This window comes from Hemiscyllium ocellatum, chromosome 12 (assembly GCF_020745735.1).
Source record: "Hemiscyllium ocellatum isolate sHemOce1 chromosome 12, sHemOce1.pat.X.cur, whole genome shotgun sequence".
Classification (NCBI taxonomy): Eukaryota; Metazoa; Chordata; class Chondrichthyes; order Orectolobiformes; family Hemiscylliidae; genus Hemiscyllium; species Hemiscyllium ocellatum.
Window position 1 is genome coordinate 54,192,367 of NC_083412.1, and position 20,634 is coordinate 54,213,000.

The window sequence follows — 20,634 nt, forward strand, 5'->3', positions numbered from 1 at the left end:
AGCAACAGAGGACAGAGAGAAGTAGTTAAAGGGAGTTTCTCAAAATGGAGAAAGGTGACCAGTGGTGTTCCGCAGGAGTCAGTGTTGGGGCCACTGTTGTTTGTAATATACGTAATTGATTTGGAAGAGGGCACTATTGGTATGATCAGCAAGTTTGCAGATGACATGAAGATTGGTGGAGTAGCAGAAAGCATAACGGACTGTCAAAGAATACAGGATGAGATAGATAGTTGAGTGGAAAAATAACAGATGGATTTCAATCCAGATAAATGTGAGGTGATGCATTTAGGCAAGACTAATTCTAGAGCAAATTATACAATGAACTGAAGAACCTTGGGAAAAGTTGATGGGCAGAGAGATCTGGGAGTGCAGGTCCATTGTACCCTGAAGGTCGCTGCACAGGTGGATAGAGTGGTCAAGGCGGCATATAGTATGCTTGCCTTCATTGGACAGGGTATTGAGTATAAGAGCTGGCAAGTCATGTTAAAATTGTGCAAGACATTGGTTCGACCGCATTTAGAATACTGCATACAGTTCAGGTTGCCACATTACCAAAAGGATGAGGGGGGATCTGATTGAGGTTTACAAAATCATGAAGGGTATAGACAGGGTGGATAGAGACAAGCTTTTTCCCAGGGTGAAGGATTCAATAATGAGAGGTCACACTTTCAAGGTGAGAGGTGCAAAGTTTAAGGGGAATATACACAGCAAGTACTTCACACAGAGGGTGGTGGGCGTCTGGAACACGTTGCCAGCAGAGGTTAGAGGCAGGCACGGTAGATTCATTTAAGATGCGTCTGGACAGATGCATGAGTAGGTGGGAAGCAGAGGGATACAAACACTTAGGAATTGGGCGACAGGTTTAGACAGTAGATTTGGATTGGCTCTGGCTTGGAGGGCCGAAGGGCCTGTTCCTAGACATTAATTTTTTTTTGTTCTCATTGTATCTCTGTGCTCCTATGTAAACCGAGGGTGTAAGACATCAAGTCCTTGATATGTTTATTCAATTAACCTTCACCAGTTCTCCTCTCATAACTGTCAGCAAAAAAGGGAAATGGGGTATACTTAATTTGCTTATAGAACATAGAAAAATACAGCGCAGTACAGGCCCTTCGGCCCTCAATGTTGCGCCGACCGAAGCCTACCTAACCTACACTAGCCCAATAACCTCCATATGCTTATCCAATGCCCGCTTGAATGACCATAAAGAGGGAGAGTCCACCACTGATACTGGCAGGGCATTCCATGAACTCACAACCCGCTGAGTAAAGAATCTACCCCTAACATCTGTCCTATACCTACCACCCCTTAATTTAAAGCTGTGTCCCCTAGTAACAGCTGACTCCATACGTGGAAAAAGATTCTCACTGTCAATCCTATCTAAACCCCTAATCATCTTGTACACCTCTATCAAATCTCCCCTAAAACCTTCTTTTCTCCAATGAGAACATCCCCAAGTGACTCAGCCTTTCCTCATACGATCTTCCTACCATGCCAGGCAACATCCTGGTAAACCTCCTCTGCACCCGTTCCAGTGCCTCCACATCCTTCCTATAGTATGGCAACCAAAACTGCACACAATACTCCAGATAAGGCCGCACCAGAGTCTTATACAATTGCAACATGACCTCAGGACTCCGGAACTCAATTCCTCTACCAATAAAGCCCATTATGCCATATGCCTTCTTCACAGCACTGTTTACCTGGGTGGAAACTTTGAGATCTGTGTACATGGACACCAAGATCCCTCCGCTCATCCACACTTCCAAATAGCCTACCATTAGCCCAGTAATCCATCTTCTTGTTACTCCTACCAAAGTGAATGACTTCACACTTAGCTACATTGAACTCCATTTGCCACCTTTCTGCCCAGCTCTGCAACTTATCTATATCCCGCTGTAACCTGCCACATCCTTCTTCGCAGTCCACCACTCCACCGACTTTCGTATCCACTTTTCCACTTTAATTTTCTTTTTCCCCTTTTAACCTAACCCTTACAGATGAAAGCCAAAGGGTGTTCGCAAACCTTAGTTTCTAAATTTCAATATTTTTTCCAATCAACCAGAGCAAAATCCTTTCACATGCAATCAAAAATACAGTTTATTAACAAAATAGTCAAAATATGAAGTAATTACTTTGCTACTCCATGCATACATACAAGAATATGGGAAATTAAAGATGACCGGAATGGGGGGGGGGGGGGGGGGGGGGGGGGGGAGATAGGTTAAACATTACAAGTACTGGTAAATTAAGTGAAATTAAAAAAAGATAAGGTCACATGAGTTACAACTTCCTGGAGGTCAGTGTTGAGTCTTAACTTCCTCACTGAGCTGGGCCCAGTAAATTTCCTTCTTGCAGCAAGATATAGGCCTCTTCCCAGCCTGCAACTTGAAACAAACATGAAGTGTCTGAGGCTAGCTGCCAGCTTATCTTGGAGTCTAGCTTCTTCTCTGGAGATCAAGCAATGAATGTAGAACCCTAAAATGGAATACTTTAACCATTCAACAAGCTCGTTTTGCATCATGTGACAGACAGACATTTCAGATGGGCTAATAGATGGGTTATTAGGTTAACAGTATCATTTTGCCTCCCCAGAGTTTTCATTACAAGGTGATGAGGTAACTCAATGTATTAGTGCTCATTTTTGCTTACTGGATCTTCATAATTTCCTTTGTCCAGAACTAGCTGGAAGTAAATGGCTTGACTCCAAACCATTGTGTCAGCTTGGTTGGAATGTCTTTACATTACACATGATTCAGAAGCTTTCAGAAACACATGAATGTGATCAGCCTTGGCTATTTTGAGAGTCAAGTAAGGCTGTCCATTTTTAAAAGAAACAATGTTAACCCAAAAATATGGTAGAGAGTTCTTTGGAATTTCTCTTCGGGTCCCCTGAAAATATGTGTGTGTAATTAACTTTATTTAAGATTCTTATTTGCGACTGAAGATGTCACTTTCAAATTTAACTTAGAATTCAATGGTGTGATAACTATTTCTCAGTGAATTCTTTACCAAGACATAATTAACTAACCTTGCTTCATTACACAGCACTTGATCTAAGACAGCTTTATCCCTAGTTGGTTCAATAATCTAATGTTCCACAAAATGAGCACTAGGCTCATCTTCTACTGCACGCTTGTTAATAGGATTACTCTAGTTGATGTGAAGATTAAAATCCTCTACAAACATTACACTGTCTTTGTTATAAGCTCTAAGAATTTCTTGGTCAATGGAATAACTACTGCGAGGGAGTCTATAAGCTGCTTCGAGGAGTGATTTTGACTCTTGCTATTCCTAATTTCCACTCGTGTACTTCATGATCGTGAGGCTAAATCCTTTCTCGCTACTACCTGGTCTTCCTTTAAAATCCTTATCTCTTGTCTTTTGCCATTCCATCTGTCTTTCTGCAATATTGTGACCCTGGAATAATTATTTCCTGACCATAATCACTTATAAATTATGGATATGTAATTAAGATTAGATTTAAATCATCACAAATGTTTGTATATGTCACTATTGTATCTATCTTATTGTGCATACCTTGTAAATTCTGATAAAAAAACTACAATTTCATTTTTTATTGCCTCAAAACCTCACAATGACCTTATTCATTGATGTACAGTTTGTTAAATTCTGCCTCTTTCTATTCCATTCTACTTTTCTTTTACCCACATTGATGCCTAGATCTTTGTCCTTGGAATTCTAATTGATCTTTCATTCAAAACCTACAAAAATAAATTTTAGGACCGATCAAAAAAAAGAGTACTCTGGTGGTAAATGTAACTTAGGTTGGAGAAATGAAAGATAATACATTCTCAAAGAAACATGTGGGAAGACATATGACTTAAGAATAAGTTACTGGAAGTGAAAGCTTCGTAAGTTATAATGAAAGACCAACAGCATTTTAGGATTTAGAGTTTAAGGTTGAGAACACCAAAATAAGGAAATAAAATAATGGTTAGCCGATCCAGAGAATTGTATGCAGCATTAAGCAGCCATTAAGGAAAAGCCATTAAAGTGATAGACAGCATACTGTGTGGATTTATTGGGATGTCAAGGTTGGAAAGCTATTGATAAGAGACTCAACCTACAGGAAGTATTTCCACTGGAGTAATAGATGGCTAAGAGAGTTCATTCAAGGATGTTGGAGCATTTAATACTTTTCTGTTGGAAGTGGATGAAACAGGAGTGCTGCACTTTTTTTAGGGAAAATAATTAACTACATGAATTTAAAGCAAAAGATGAAGGAGGACTGTGGAGGCAGATCAAGTCAAATTGTGGATTGGTCTGGCAAAGAGCTGAAAACACAATATGCTGAATAGACTCATTCTGTGCTATAGGATATTTAGTCTAATTGCCATTATTGTTATTTACCACTTCCTTTTGCTGGTTGCTTGACTATTGCAAACAAATGAGGCAACACTATACAATGTGAATCCTAGGCCCTCTTGCGATACAGTGGTAGTGTTTCTATCCTGGACTGGGAGGCCTATATTGAGTTCTACCTGCTTCGGTGGTGTATAAATAATATAATTGAATGGGCTGATTGGAACAATAGGTTAAATTTAAAAAGAAATGTGGATCTTAGGGACCTTCTTGTTGCGCAATGATAGCGTCCCTACCCCTGGACTGAAAGACCCAGGTTCATATCCCACCAGCTCCGGAGGTGTGTAATAAAACTCTCTGTATACACTAATTAGAAAAATAGGTTAAAACAAAAGTATAATAAAGCAGACCCAAACGCGCAGTCATACTAGTCTGGAAATGCCCAATCTCATCTGATCTCAGAAGCTAAAGAGACTCAGGCTGAGTTAGTACTTGGATGGGAGATGACCTGGGAATACCAAGTGCAATAGGCTTTTTCTACCAGCAGTGTCTGGTCACGCTGCATTAAAAAAAAGTGAATCTTAGGGCCCTCTTATGACACTGTGTAATGTCCCTACCCCTGGACCATGAGGCCCAGATTTAAGTTCCACCTTGTGGGAGGGGTATAATAACATCTTTGAATAGGTTGACCAGAAAAAAATGGGGACAATGTAAATCTTAAAATTATTTTAAACTCTTAAATTGTAATGTTTCATTTTTGACATGGGGGATTGAAGGATTTGAGGCAGTTTTAGACATTTCAAATGTTTCTTTCCATTTCAAAAATATCAATTTGAAACATCCAGAGCATTAGTAGTTAGATAGTGAATTCAATATGCAAGTCAGATAACTTTGTAGAACCTTGGTCAATAGACATGCAATTGTAAACAATGTAGTTTAATTATGATTTTACCTTTTCTATCCTTCTCTTTAAAAGTGTTGTAAAGAAAAGATGTGTTCTTCCAAGCACGAAATAAGCATGCACTGAAGAACATAACCGTACAGGAAACAACGCTATACAAAAATTCATGTCTGTGAGTGGGTCATCAGCAAGTGACAGTTCATTAGAAAGGGAATGTGGGTAATAGGGGGTTAGATACAGTTTAGCAAAATAAGTAACAATTTGAATTGTAGTACCTTGGGTATGTGAAGGTCATAAACCAGAGTTCCCACAGTAGATAGCCTGTCAGATGTGTTCAATTCTCACACTGGCTGAGGTTACCAGGAAGGACTCTCCTTCTCAACCTCTCCCCTCACCTGAGGCGTTATGGTCTTCAAGTTAAATTATCACCAGTCATGTCTCTCTCTCCCTAATGATAATGCAGTCCTACGGTCTGATAGGACAATAGCAACTTGACTTTATTCAGAATAAGATATTAAGGAGAAAGCAATTTGTGTGGATTGATGCAGCAATCTAGGAGCAACCCCAGGAAAATGTCCATTAGAACCTGGGGATTTGTCAGCTTTTAGTAAGGCAAGTTTTCTAGAGTACCCTTTTCCTACTGAATGCAATTATTTTAAGTTCTTCTCTCCTTTTCACCTTCTGGCTCTCAATTATTTCTGGGACATTATTGTATCCTCTACAGAGAAGACAGATACAAAATATCTGTTCACTACATATGCCATTTCTTTATTTTCCAATATTAATCCACCAGTCTCACTTTCTACAGGAACAATGCTCACTTTACCCAGTTCCTTTATAAATACCTGTATGAAGTTACTGACCTTTAAAAACAAATATTTCTAGCTAACTTTTTCTTACACTCTAAAAAAAAAAAGTTTATAAGGAGAAATTCAAGTAAGTTCTGCGAGTCTACGTAACCTATGTGACAAAGAAAATCATGAATGGACTGGAGAGAGAGAGTGTAGGTAGAGAGAAGCTGTTCTTATTTGTGAAATGATAGAAAATGTGATTCGAGGGTAATGATTTATTGGAATTAGTAAAAGTAGCAAAAGTGAAATGAGGAAGAGGTTTTTTTTCAGCAAAGTGGCTTAGGCCTAGAATACACAGTCCGTGTAGTGGAGGTAGGTAAAATTGAAGTCTTCAAAAAGGGATTAAGCCTGTTACCTGTAAAGGAAGAATATGTAGGATTAGGAGGAGGCGGCAAAGTAATGGTACTTCTTTACCACCTCTGCAAGCTTTATTCAAGACTTCATGGCTCAATGACTACGTTCTGTGCTGCAACAATTCTATGATACTCTTTTTCTCAGTATTTTGAACTAGTTCCTTAATGATCTATCCTGTAGTTTACCTTCCACTTCACCTTAACCAGCTGTGTCTTCATATCCTCATAACTGTCCTTAGATTAGATTAGATTAACTAGAGTGTGGGGAAACAGGCCCTTCGGCCCAACAAATCCACACCGACCCTCCGAAGAGCAAACCACCCAGACCCATTCCCTTACATTCACCCCTGACTAATGCACCTAACACTACGGGCAATTTAGCAAGGCCAATTCACCTCACCTGTGGGAGGAAACCGGAGCACCCGGAGGAAACCCACGCAGACACGGGGAGAATGTGCAAATGCCACATAGACATTTGCCCAAAATGGGAATTGAACCCAAGTCCCTGGCACTGTGAGGCAACAGTGCTAACCACTGAGCCACCGACCCACATTTTAATACACTAGTTTTAGATTTAATCTTCTCACTCAAAGTTGGATTTTCAAATCATATTATAATCACTGCTTTCTAGCAACACCTTCCCCATGAAGTTACAAATTAATCTGCAATTAATCCACCTGTCTCCAAAACTGACCTCAAGCTTCCAGCTGCCTGCCACTTCAACACACTAGCATGTTCCCTGGCCAACAGTGATGTCTCTGACCTGCTAGAACTATGTCTCATTTCAGATTCTGCAGCCTTCAAGACTCAATATCAAATTCAATGGTTTTAGGGCCCGAGCACACTCCTCCATGCCCTTTACCCATCCACACCCTGACCTGGTCATCCTTCTCAGCACAGCAAATGTATTTTCTCCCAGATATGGTCCCCATTAGGAACTCTTCTTTCTCCCTAGTTTACCATTATCCATCCGTTATCTATCTTTCCCTCCCTCTGGGCTCTGTGTCCACTTATTGTTTATTTCTTTATCTGGAATGTTCATATTTCAAAACAACATGCAGCAATGGAGAGTACTGCAAGTTAAAAATCCTTGAATCAATGAAGTCAGACCATGGCACCAATGGGCAAGGGACTGCGTAGGGCAGACCATGAAAGTAGAGAAATGCCACTATGTTACTTATTAAAAAAAATGTATATTCTATTATTAGGAGCAAGAGACAGCTACTTTTGTAACTATCCCAGCCACAGAAAGATGTTATGAAATTTGAAAGGGTTCAGAAAAGACTTAAGGGGTTGGACGGTTTGAGCTGTGGGAAAAGGTTGAATAGCCTGGGGCTATTTTCCTGGAGCATTGGAGGCTGAGTGATGACCTTATTAAGGTTTATAAAACCACGAGGGCCATGAATGGAGTGAACAGCCAAGGTCTTTACCCCGGGAATCCAAAACTAGAAGGCATAGGTTTAAGATGAGAGGGGAAAGATTATGAAAGGGACCTCAGGGACAACTTTTTCATGCAGAAAGTGACATCTGTGTGGAACAAGCTGCCAGAGGAAGTGGAGGAGGCTGGTATAATTATGACATTTAAAAGGCATTTGGACAGGCTCATGAATAAGGGTTTAAAGCGATATGGGCCAAATGCCTGCAAATGGGACCAGATTAATTTGGTATATGTGATCGGCATGGATGATCTGGACGGAAGGGTCTGTTTCCATGGTGTACAGCTCTATTACTCTATCCCATCCAGTATTTGCTTCTTTGATGCCATAGCAAAAGGACAACGTGGAGAAAGTGCTGAATATTCTGTACAAGGAAGGCAGTCAGTACCAATGAAAGAGAGGTTAAGTAGTGAAGTCTTTTCGCCAGACATTTAGGAGCCAGGGCAAACCTCAAAAGATTATGCCTGATACCAGTCTGTAGAAACAGAAAAAGGACTAATAACTGGCATGTTGCAGAAGGGAGGGCTACAGACTCCTGATGCATTGGGACCAGCTCCACAGCAGAGGGCATCTTCTCAAAGAGGACACATTGCATCTCATGAGGCCCCTATCCAATATCCTCAATGTGAAATTAAAATTAAATTGACATCAACTTATATAAAAACAAAAGAGGTAGGCAGGATGTAACGGCAACATCTATGGACTAGTTGTCCAAAACTCTGGTGACAACGGTTTAAATTCCACCGTGGAAGATGTTGAAACTTAAATTCAATAGATATCTGAAATAAAAAGCTAACAAAAGCAACCACATAACCATTGTCAATTGTCAAGAAAAATCCACCTGGTTCCCTTAGCAGAGCAGAAGCAATTGTTCTTATCTAGTGTGGTCTCCATGTGACTCCAGATCCTCAGTGGTCTGGCTGATTCTTAAATTCTCTCCGAATTGGCCAGCTAAGCTACTCTGTTCAAGGATACTTCGGGATGGGCAATAAATGCTGGCTTAGCAAATGAATAAAAGTATGCAAAAGTGTCAAACAGTAGTGGAGAAAGAAGCAGTCCATGTTAACCTTTCCAAGAACTTCAATTCTGAATCACTTCAACCATGTTCCTGCATCAGACAGTACTGGAATGGCCTCTCAAAATCACAACTTATAACTATTATTATTATGACAAAGGTACTTTTCTACATGTCTACAACCTTTCGCACGGCTAATCACATCATCTTCCTCAAAGGCTTCTCCACTATCATCAAGCTGAGTGCGAATGCATCAGATTCAATCTTCCTCTTTTCAGTTGTGGCCAGAGAATTACCTGCAATGGCTTATTTTCTTGTTCCTGCATCATTAACGCCTGTCCTCCAAGGATCTACCCTTGGCCTCTTTCTGATTCTCATTCACAGCATTTTAGCTTCCAAATGTCAACACCTGGTGCTATCATATCACCACTTCTCTTCATCTCTATTATCTCTACACTGTTGGATTGCTTATCTGACACCCAATACCAGATAAACAGAAAAGTAGTTGTCTTCAGTCGCCTCCACAAACTGTCGCTTATTAGTGATGCCTTCTTTCTGGAAGCTGTCTGAAGTTGAATCAGATAAGTATGATATCTAGATTTCAAACTAACACAGAGGAAATTCTCACTATATACTCATGCTACTACTATTTGTACCTCCATTCCATCGCTTAACTCCATATATGCCTTAGCTACCTGCTGCTGGAACCATCATACATGCATTCTGGGACCTGACAACTTCCGCTCCCAAAATTCTGGTTTACTGTCACTGATATAACCTCCCTAACTTAAAGAATACGAAGTGATGTCTGTGCTTCCTTTAATCATCTTATTGATGACCAAGATCCGACTTTATAAGCTAGTAGATACCCTCTAATTTAACTAGTCAGCACGTCCTTGAAAATTAGCAACATAAACTTTTTTCTGATTCAAGGAAACAACCTCAGACTCCATTCAGCTATTAATGGTAAGGGAAAGGGGCTTGCAATGACAAATTTTAGTCTTTAATTGTTATCACGATAGATTTAGACAAGGACAGATGGGAAGAAGTCCGAGTGAAATGCAGACATGTACTGATTGGGTCAGTTGGCCAGTTTGTGTACGTGCATCATAAGGAAACCATTCGGGAAATGTCATCAGATTTTTGTAGAGAGTAACTCCATCTCCCAACTCCCAAAGCCTGACCAAATCTAAAAGAAAAAATTAGTAGTAACATGGGAATATTCTCCATTTTTTGGGAGGAGTGCAGCTTGACACGAATCTAGGCAAGGCAGCCTATCCACTCCTTATCAATTCATTCCCTTACCACAGATGCACAGTAGTAGCAGTGTAAACCATCTAGGAGATACATTACAACAACTCACCAAAGGTCCTTCGACATCATCTCGTGACCTCTACATCTAAAAGGACAAGGGCAAGGGCAACAGATGCGTAGGAACATCCAAATCATAAACATCTTGACTTGGAACAATATTGCCATTTTGTCCGTGTCCCTAAATCAAAATCTGCAACTTCCACTCTAACAGCACTGAGTGTACCTATAAGCGAAACCAAGCAGACACTCCAACATTGGATGAATGGATACAGTGCAACAATCACCAGACAGGGGTGTTCTCTCACGGTGGGGGAACACCTCAGAGTTGAGGACATTTGGCCTCGGATCTTCGGGTGACTGTCCTTCCAGGCAGACTTCGGGATACACAACAATGCAGAGTTGCCGAGCAGAGGCTAATAGCCAAGTTCCGTACTCAGGAAGATTGTCTCAACTGGGATCCTAGGTTCATGTCACACTACAGGTGACTACCTACCCCCCACCCCATACACTTTTATACATACATGATCACACTTTCACAAAGCCTCTCTCATACATACACACACACACACTCGAATGCACACCATTTCACAGGCATATACTCCATCACACTCGCTCACGCACACAAACACTCGTACACGCACACATACTCACTCCCTCTTTCCCACACATACATGCTTTCCCTCTACCTCGCACGCACACAAGTCAGTCTATGGGGTGAATTTGCATTCGCAGATACATTCTACTTTGTTCAAAAAGCACACAATCTGAAGGCAGTCAGTTAGTGTTACAATTTATAAATTCCTACTTTGGAAATAGAACCAGTCTGACTCAAGGTACAGACAGACACTAACCTCACACATTTAAATGCATTGGCTAAGCGGAGATGTCACTTTTTAAAAAACGTATACTGATAAAACCTTTAAGTTTTCTCAGGGTTATGACTTGAAAGCAATTCTGGGATTTACATATTAATGAATCAAAACCTAATTCTCCACTCAAAGTGATGAAAGACTTAACAGCAATCTAGGCTTGTTCAATACATTGCATCAGTTGTATGATGCTTTGATCTTTTACTATAAATTCTGTGTCCTATGATCTTGCCCCACTAGCTACCTGACAACAGAACAGTGCTCCAAAAGCTTGTACTTCCAAATTAACGAGTTGGACTATAGCCTGGTGTTACATTATATGGACACAGACATTTTAGAGATATGTGGCTCACCACTACCTTCCTGAGGGCAATTTGAAATGGGAAGCAATGTTGGATAAGTCAGCAATGTCCATATTCTATGAAGGAATAAAACAAAATTATGACCTAACGCCTGGTCTTCTGTAACATTCTTCATTCAGTGTCTTCTACATCAAAACAGCTCAAAGTAAATCACATCTAATAAACTTATAATGTTGCCATGTCAAAATTTCACAAAAGTCAATGAGACAAACAGCATGTTAAGTTTTATTTTCATTTTCTGATCTTGATTGAGGGAGAAACGTTGACCAGGACAGATAGAAGAATTCCCTGCTATCTTTCCAAAACATTGTAGGATTGTTAACATCAATTTGGACATCAGAACACTGACTGGCTAATGGCTTAATGTTTTTCTAGTAGTAACAGCTTCCTCAATACAGTCGGTTCTTCTATATGTTTTCGTGCCATGCCGTGTTATAGAAAAATCACGCTTTAGAAACAGCACTTAAAATGTTGGTGATGTAATCATATTACAGCCAACACGTTTTAAAAGCTCGCACTGTAGAAATAGTATCCCCAATTTGTCAATCGCGTTACAATGAATTCACATTGACAAAACGCTCGTTATAATAGAATGACCTGAATTGCACTGGTTTGCCTTACAAAAATTATTTTCTCATGTTTAGAGTAGGTCCTGAACCAATGACAATTAAAAGTGTTACCAACTAAATCTAGTTGTTAGAAATTGGGATCGCTTTTGAAACTGTTTTAGTTTTCCAAAGTCAGTACTTCCTGTGTATCATGAGACCTCAATTAATCATGCTACAGTAGTAATTGGCCTTCTGCTAGCATTAAAAAAAATTATCAGGTGCCACATTACCCTACTGTGAATGTGGAGTTCAAAAGGTAAGATGATTTTGTTCTTTGAAGGAATGAAAACTAATCTTCAAATGGAGATGGGTAAATGTTCATGAGTAGCTGCCCATGGTCATTAACCAAGAGGGTTTAGACAGGTGATTGACACAGCATAGATAGCTAGCCTCAAGAATAAGGTATACTAAAGAGATAGAGGGGAGAGATGATTACAAGAGGATCCAGGAGAACAGGCCATGATCTTCTTGGGGGAAGATGAGAAGTTCCTCTACATTAGCCTGAGAGAAGAACAAAGACTGTTGCTACCAAAGACCAAAGAAACTACCAGAGCCAGCCACGAAAGACTTAAGATATCAGGAGCAAGACATCAGGAATGTGAAGTCAGTTCACTTACAATTCAAAAACCATATAGAGCATTCCATCCGAGCTGTATGTTTCTAGAAGTTCTACAATGTGTGGATGTTTCAGCATATGACAGATACTGGCTTCTCTTTTTAAATCTGATAAAAGAAAAAAAAATAAATTCCAATTAGAAATATGCAATATTTATGGATACATTGCACTATTATGACTGAGGAATTAGACTATAGGAATAGAGTTTGCACTATTTTTGCAGTTATGAACAAGGAGGAACAAAGTATATTTCAACTGATCCCACTGGAAACATACAGATAGAACACCTAGTATGTGCAAATCCAATAGGTCATGTGCAGTGTTGACTAATAACTGAGAAAACACAGCAATCAATATAAACATATTCTCAGAGACATACAACAAAGAACAAGACTTGCTATTGAAGAATGTGTAATTAAAGACAAACTAACATCCTGCCCAAGTGGAAAAGACGACAGCTGATGGTGAACCTTTACAAGGCAGTGTTCAAACCACAATTACATTACATTTGATGTTAGGTTTAGTTAGCCCTTTAAAGAAAGGATATTGGAGACATGGGAAAAATACAATGCAATTATTTTTAATTAACTTGCTTGGACATGTCATGACACACCTTTGCACATTGTGACTTGAACCCAAACCTTCTAGCCCAGAGATAAGGATACACCAACGTACTACAAGAGTCCCCGTAAAGTGCAACATATATTCACAAAAATAATCCCAGTGATGCATGAATATAGACTGAGTAATTCAATTACATAGTTTGTATTTTTTAGGCACTAGCCAGCCTCCCAAGGCTCCAATATTATGGATAGGAAATGTGTGGTCATTTTAAACTGGAAGCACAAATCTACCATAGAACTCTGGGAACAAAAACAATACTTCAGGGACTGTACCTGAAATAGTACAATAATAGATCTAAAGCTAGTTTTCAATTTGGATTGTCCAGAGGTTGCACTGAGGAAAATATGGATTGCAGGCAACCTAACTAATAGATCAAGGGTCTTGGTGTAAAAAAATGTTTTGATTTGCTGCATTATAAAGACACTTTGTATTGAATATCATTTGGAGGATCAAGTTTTCAATGAATATGGAAAATTGATGTATTTCAAGTTTTCTGGAAATACCTGGATTGTTGCCTTTAAAAGAGGTCATTGAAAGTTCAATATGGATATTAGAGATTGGAGACTTTTTAAAAAAAAATGCTTCCTGTACATCACATAACTGTCTGCCCATGGATAGGACTGTTTTGAACAGTGACCAACTTGGCGATATTCTTGTTTCACCTGGTTCAATTGGAAGAAAGCTAACTAAGAAAAAAACTGCCCAGCTCACGGATGGAAATGCCACTAAGCATCTAGAGAATATAGTTGGATGCTCTCTTATGGAGTCATAGAGATGTACAGCATGGAAACAAACACCTCGGTCCAACCCGTCCATGCTGACCAGATATCCCAACCCAATTTAGTCCCACCAGCCCATATCCCTCCAAACCCTTCCTATTCATATACCCATCCAAATGCCTCTTAAATGTTGCAATTGTACCAGCCTCCACCACATCTTGTCGCAACTCATTCCATACACGTATCACCCTGTGTGTGAAAACGTTGCCCCTTAGGTCTCTTTTATATCTTTCCCCTCTCACCCTAACCCTATGCCCTCTAGTTCTGGACTCCCCGACCCCAGGGAAAAGACTTTGTCTATTTATCCTATCTATGCCCCTCATAATTTTGTATATCTCTATAAGGTCACCCCTCAGCCTCCGACGCTGGAAGGGAAAACAGCCCCAGTCTGTTCAGCCTCTCCCTGTAGCTCAGATCCTCCAACTTTGGCAACATCCTTGTAACTCTTTTCTGAACCCTTTCAAGTTTCACAACATCTTTCCGATAGGAAGGAGAACAGTACTGCACGCAATATTCCAACAGTAGCCTAACCAATGTCCTGTACAGCTGCAACATGACCTCCCAACTCCTGTACTCAATACTCTGACCAATAAAGGAAAGCATACCAAACACCTTCTTCACTATCCTATCTACTTGAGACTCCACTTTCAAGGAGCTATGAACCTGCACTCCAAGGTCTCTTTGTTCAGCAACACTCCCTTACCATTAAGTGTATAAGCCCTGCTAAGATTTGCTTTCCCAAAATGTAGCACCTCGCAATTATCTGAATTAAACTCCATCTGCCACTTCTCAGCCCATTGGCACATCTGGTCCATATCCTGTTGTAATCTGAGGTAACGCTGGCCACTACACCTCCAATTTTGGTGCCATCTGCAAACTTACTAACTGTACCTCTCATGCTCGCATCCAAATCATTTATGTAAATGACAAAAAGTAGAGGGCCCAGCACCGATCCTTGTGGCATTCCATTGGTCACAGGCCTCCAGTCTAAAAAACAACCCTCCACCACCACCCTCTGTCTTCTACCTTTGAGCCAGTTCTGTATCCAAATGCTCTTGTTGAAGATTATCATTGCTGGGTACTTAAAATTATATACCAATCCATAGCACCATTCATCAAGAAACTACACAGTATGTAACAGCAAAGCACAGAAAAGTAATTGTTATGGGAAATTCCATTGTTGGGGAAAGAGGCAGATAACTTTAAAACTGTTATTGAGAACTCTGCATACTATGCTCATTTTATGTTGCAAGGGTCAAGTACATCATGGAGAGGATACAGAATATTCTGCAGTTATCAGTTTGGCTCACATTAGTAGCAATGACAGAGGTAGACACTAAGGTCCTAAAGTTAGGTTTTCAGAAGTTTTCAGAAGATAAAAGATAGAACCTTAAGGGTAGGTATCTCTGTAATACTTCCAGTGCCCAGCACTAGCCAGAGTTGAAATAAGATAATAAGTTTCAATGTGTGGCACATCTGAATGGTAATAGTTTGGGAGAGAGGTAGTACAATGAGATCTGGATGGCCTTGTGCATCAATCACAAAGTAAGCATACAAGTGCAGCAGGGTAGTGAAGACAAATGGTATGCTGGCCTTCATAGCAAGTAAGGAGCAGAGATAACTTGCTACAACTATACAGGATTTTGGTAAGACCCACTCCTGAAGAATTGAGTGCAGTTTTGATCTCCTTATCTGAAGGAGGACGTTCTTGCTGTTGGTTAAGGGGAAGGTCATCATAGTCATATTGGACTATAATGCTACTCTCTCATTAAAGAGTGATGAACTATTGGTGGTTGAACCTGAAGCTCACCATACCCCTGGTTGAAGGCGACAGTCTTTCATGGTAACCTTAGCCAGTGTGGGAATTGAACCAAAGCGTTAGCGTTACCCAGTGTTGTAAACAAGTTGTCCAGCCAACTGAACCAAAACCCTAATTTGGCTACTGAAGGAGTGTAAAGCAGATGCACCAGGCTGATTCTTGGAATGATTCGTGATTAGTTAGGACTAGAATTCACTAGAATGTAGAAAAATGAGATGGGATCTCATTAAAAGTTATAAAATACTTACAGCATTAGACAGGGTAGATGCTGGAAGGATGTTCTCGAGGACTGGGAGCCCAGAGTTGGGGGGACAGTATGAGGAAAAGGTGCAGGCCTTTTACTTCATAGATGAAGAGGAATTTCTTCACCCAAGGTATGTGGAATTCTCTGCCACAGGAAACTGTTGAGGCCAAACAGTGCAGACGTTCAAGAAAGATGTTGATGGTTTTCTTAGGGCTAAAGGGATTAAAGAATATGGAGAGCAAGAGGGAACGGGGTAATGAGTTGGATGATCAGCCATTATTAAATTGAATAGCAGAGCAGGTTCGAAGGGCCAAATAGCCTATTCCTTCACCCATATTCTACGTTTAAGTGTTTCTTTGCTAAAAGATGTTGCAAAAGGGAGGGCTCAAGATCTTGGGGCAATGGGACCAACTCTGGGATTAAAGGCACCTATCCAAAAGAGACAGCTTATAACTCAGGAGGATGGGACAAATCATTGCAGGAAGATGTATGGCCATTATTCGGGAGGACTTACATCAAATTGTAAGGAATAGAGCACCATCGTTTAGGCACAGAAGAATACATTGTATAACATGAAATTCACAGAATGGGACTTGGCACAAATGCCTATAAGATTACTCTTAGTTTTTGTAATTAAAATTTTAAATGTGGGATATGTAAAAGAATGCCTGGTCAAACAATGGCAAACTGGCCTGGGTGATTACAGATCAAAGGGAGACCTGTGTTCTCTTACTAAATCCATGACGTGAGCAATCAAAAATTGAATACTGGTCTTTATAATTATCTCTGGAGGACTTGGTCTGTCTGTGAGCATTTATTATTCATGGAATGATCTAGATCAGAAGTGGTTTCATGACCACCAAATAGTCAAGGGAATGTTTTAACATGTCCATACATCTTCCAGATGAAAGAAGGTTCAAAGTGAAATAATTAGCATTTCTGGCTCCAGGCAGATTTGCATGGCAATGCGACATGCACAATGTGCTGAGAGAGGAAAGTCCGTTTTAAGACCATAAAACATTGGAGCAGAATTAGGCCAATCAGCTCATCGAGTCTGCTCCATTTTTCAATCACGGCTGATAAGTTTCTCATCCCAATTCTCCCTGCTTTCTCCCCATAACCATAGATCTCCTAGATACTCAAGAACCTATTTATCTCAGTGCCAAATACAGTCAATGACCTGGTCTCCATAGCCTTCCGTAGCAATGAATTCCATAGATTCACCACTCTATGGCTGCAGAAGTTTTTCCTCATCTCCATTCTAAAAGGTCTTCCCTTTACTATAAGGCTATGCCCTTGAGTCCTAGTCTCTCCCACCAATGGAAACATCTTCCCAACATCTACTCTGTCTAGACCATTCAGTATGTTTCAATTGGATCCCCCACCCTTTGAAACTCCATCAAGTATAAACCCAGGGTCCTCAAACGTTTCTCACACATTAAGCTTTTCATTCTTGCGATCATTCTCATGAATCTCCACTGAAGGTGCTCCAGGACCAGAACATCCTTCTTGAGAAATGGGCCCAAAACTGTACACAATACTCCAATTGTGGTCTGACCAGAGCTTTATAGAGCCTAAGAAGTACATCACTGCTTTTATATTCAAATCCTCTCGAAATAAATGCCATCATTGCATTTGTCTTCCTAACTACTGACTCAACCTGCAAGTTTACCTGAAGAGAATCCTGGACTAGGACTCCCAAGTCTCTTTGCACTTCAGACTTTCTCCTCATTCAGAAAATAGTCCATGCCTCTATTCTTCCTACCAAAGTGTTTGACCTCACACATTCCCATGTTGTACTTCATCTGCCATTTCTTTGCCCACTCTCCTAGCCTGTTCAAATCCTTCTTGCAGGCTCCCCACCTCCTCAATGCTGCCCATCCCTCTACCTATCTTTGCACCATCTGCAAACTTAGCCAGAATGCCGTCAGTTCCTTCATCCAAATCATTAATGTAAAAAGTGAAAAATTGTGGACCCAACAGTGAGCCTCCCAGAACATCACTGGTCACCAGCTGCCATTCTAAGAAAGACCCTTTTATCCCCACTCACTGCTTTTTGCCAGACAGCCAGGCTTCTATCCATGCTAGCACCTTGCCTCTGACACCATGGGCCCTTTTCTTACCCTGTATCCTCCTTGTCAAAAAACTTCTTGAAGTCCAGGTAGACAACATCCTTTGGCTCTCCTTGGTCTAACCTGTTCATTACTTAAAGAGTCACAGAGATGTACAGCACAAAAACAGACCCTTCAGTCCAACTCATCCATGCCGACCAGATATCCCAAATCAATCTAGTCCCACCTGCCAGCACCTGGCCCATATCCCTTCAAACTTTTCCCATCCAAATGCCTTTTAAATGTTACAATTGTACTAGCCTCCACCACTTCCTCTGGCAGCTCATTCCATACACGTACCACCCTCTGCATGAAGAAGTTGCCCCTTAGGCCTCTCTTATTCTTCCTCAAAGAATTTTAACAGATTTGTTTAGGCATGACCTTCTTTTGATGAAACCATGCTGAAACTTTGCCCTATTTCACCATACATTTCCAAGTATTCAAAAATTTCATCCTTTACAATGGATTCTAGAATCTTATCTACGACCGAGGTTAGGCTAATCAATTAGTGTTTAATTTCCAGTCTTTGTCTTACTCACTTTTTAAACAGGGGTGTCATGTTAGTGATTTTCCAGTCCCCTGGGACACTCCCTGATTCTAGCGATTCCTGAAAGATCACCACTAACACCTCCACTGTCTCTTCAGCTATAGTCCATCTGGTCCTGGTGACCTATCCATCTTCAGGCCATGCAGTTTTTTTTAGCACCTTCTCCTTGGTGATGCCACCATACTGAGCTCTGCCCCCTCACTCTCTTGAATGTTTGGGGTATTAATCATGACTTCCACCGTGAAGGCGGATGTGAATTAATCATTCAGTTCCTCAACCATTTCCTTCTTCTCCATTACTACCCCTCCAGCATCATTTTTCAGCAGCCCAATTTCCACTTTTGCCCTTTATATATCTAAAGGGACTCTTACAGTCTTCCTTTATATTACTGGCTAGCCTACCCTCATATTTGAGCTTCTTCTTCCTTCTTTTTTTGTTGCCCTCTGTTGGTCTTTGTAAGCTTTCGAATCCTCTGGTTACCTATTGCCCTTCACCACATTATATGCTTTCTCATTTGCTTTTATGCTAACCCTGACTTATCTAGTCACCCTTGGTTGTTGCATCTTCCCAGTACCATGTTTCTTTTTCCTCGGGATAAATCCTGAATTAGCCCCAGAAAGTCCTGCCATTGCTGTTCCACGGTCTTTCCTGCTAGGCTCCTGTCTGTCAATTCTACCTAGCTCCTCCCTCATGCCTTTATTGCTGCCTTTATTCAGTTGTAATACCGTTTCCTCTGATACTAATTTTTCCCTCTCAAATTACACAATAAATTAAATTACTTAATGATCACTGCATCCTAAGAGTTTCTTCACCTTCAGCTCCCTTATCAAGTCTGCTTCATTGCACAACATAAAATCTCATATTGCCTGTTCCCTCATGGGCTCCACCACAAGCTGCTCCAAAAAAAACAATTCATAGACACTCCACAGATTCCTTTTCTTGCAGTCCCTGACCAACCTGATTTTCCCAGACGACCTGTATATTGAAATTCCCCATGATCACTGTAACTTTGCCTTTCATATCTCCTGATGGATCTTGCCCTGCAGCTCCAAACTACTGTTTGGAGGCCTGTACATAACCGCCAACTATGGTTTTTTTCACCTTTGCGTTTCCACAATTCTACTCACACAGATTCTATGCCAGCTGACCTTAATTTTTGCTATTGATTTAATTTCATTTATTACTAGTATGGCAACCTCACTCCCTGTGGCCACCTGCCTATCTTTTATTAGGGTGTAAATCCTTGAATATTTAGCTTCCAATCCTGATCCCCTTGCAGCCACTTCTTTATGATGCCTATCACATCATACCTGCCAACTTTGATCTGTTACACAAGCTCATTTACCTTATTCCTTATACTGCATGCATTCAGATATACCTTTATTAGCTGTCCCTCTTCTCATTGTCATTCATTTGTCCAGCATGCTCGAAGTTTGATTCAAACCCTTTACATACACTGTCCTATTTGTGTCTGCGCTGGAGATTTTAATAACCTCTCCCGAGTTCGGCATTTTTATCTCCTCCTCTAAATCAGGTTTTCTAATTTTCCCTATAACTGAGCATGCACCCCCCCGCCTTGCCCCATTTAGTTTAAAGCCCTGTCTCCAATCCTAGTTGTGCGATTCGCTAGAACTCTGATCCCAGCACGGTTCAGATGGAGACCATCCCATCAGAACAGGTTTCTTCTTCCCTGTTATGGTGCCAATATCCCATGAATTCAAACCCATTTCTCCTACACCAATCTTTGAGCCATGCATTTACCTGCTTAACCTTATTGACCCTGTCCCAATTAACTCAGAGATTATTACATTGTTGGTTCTGCTTTTTAAACTTAGTTCCAGGCTGTTCACACTCCCTTT

The 20,634-nt window shown here is 40.6% G+C and overlaps 1 protein-coding gene across 4 annotated transcripts in view; it reads right to left on the reverse strand.

The window, feature by feature from the left end:
• Positions 1 to 20,634, reverse strand: part of caska (calcium/calmodulin-dependent serine protein kinase a) — a 618,991-nt gene that overhangs the window by 458,217 nt on the left and 140,140 nt on the right. For all 4 annotated transcript variants that reach the window (XM_060833558.1, XM_060833557.1, XM_060833556.1 and 1 more), the window contains exon 3: positions 12,653 to 12,758. In XM_060833558.1, coding sequence (XP_060689541.1) covers positions 12,653 to 12,758 — 106 coding nt within the window. The remainder of the gene's footprint in view (positions 1 to 12,652; positions 12,759 to 20,634) is intronic.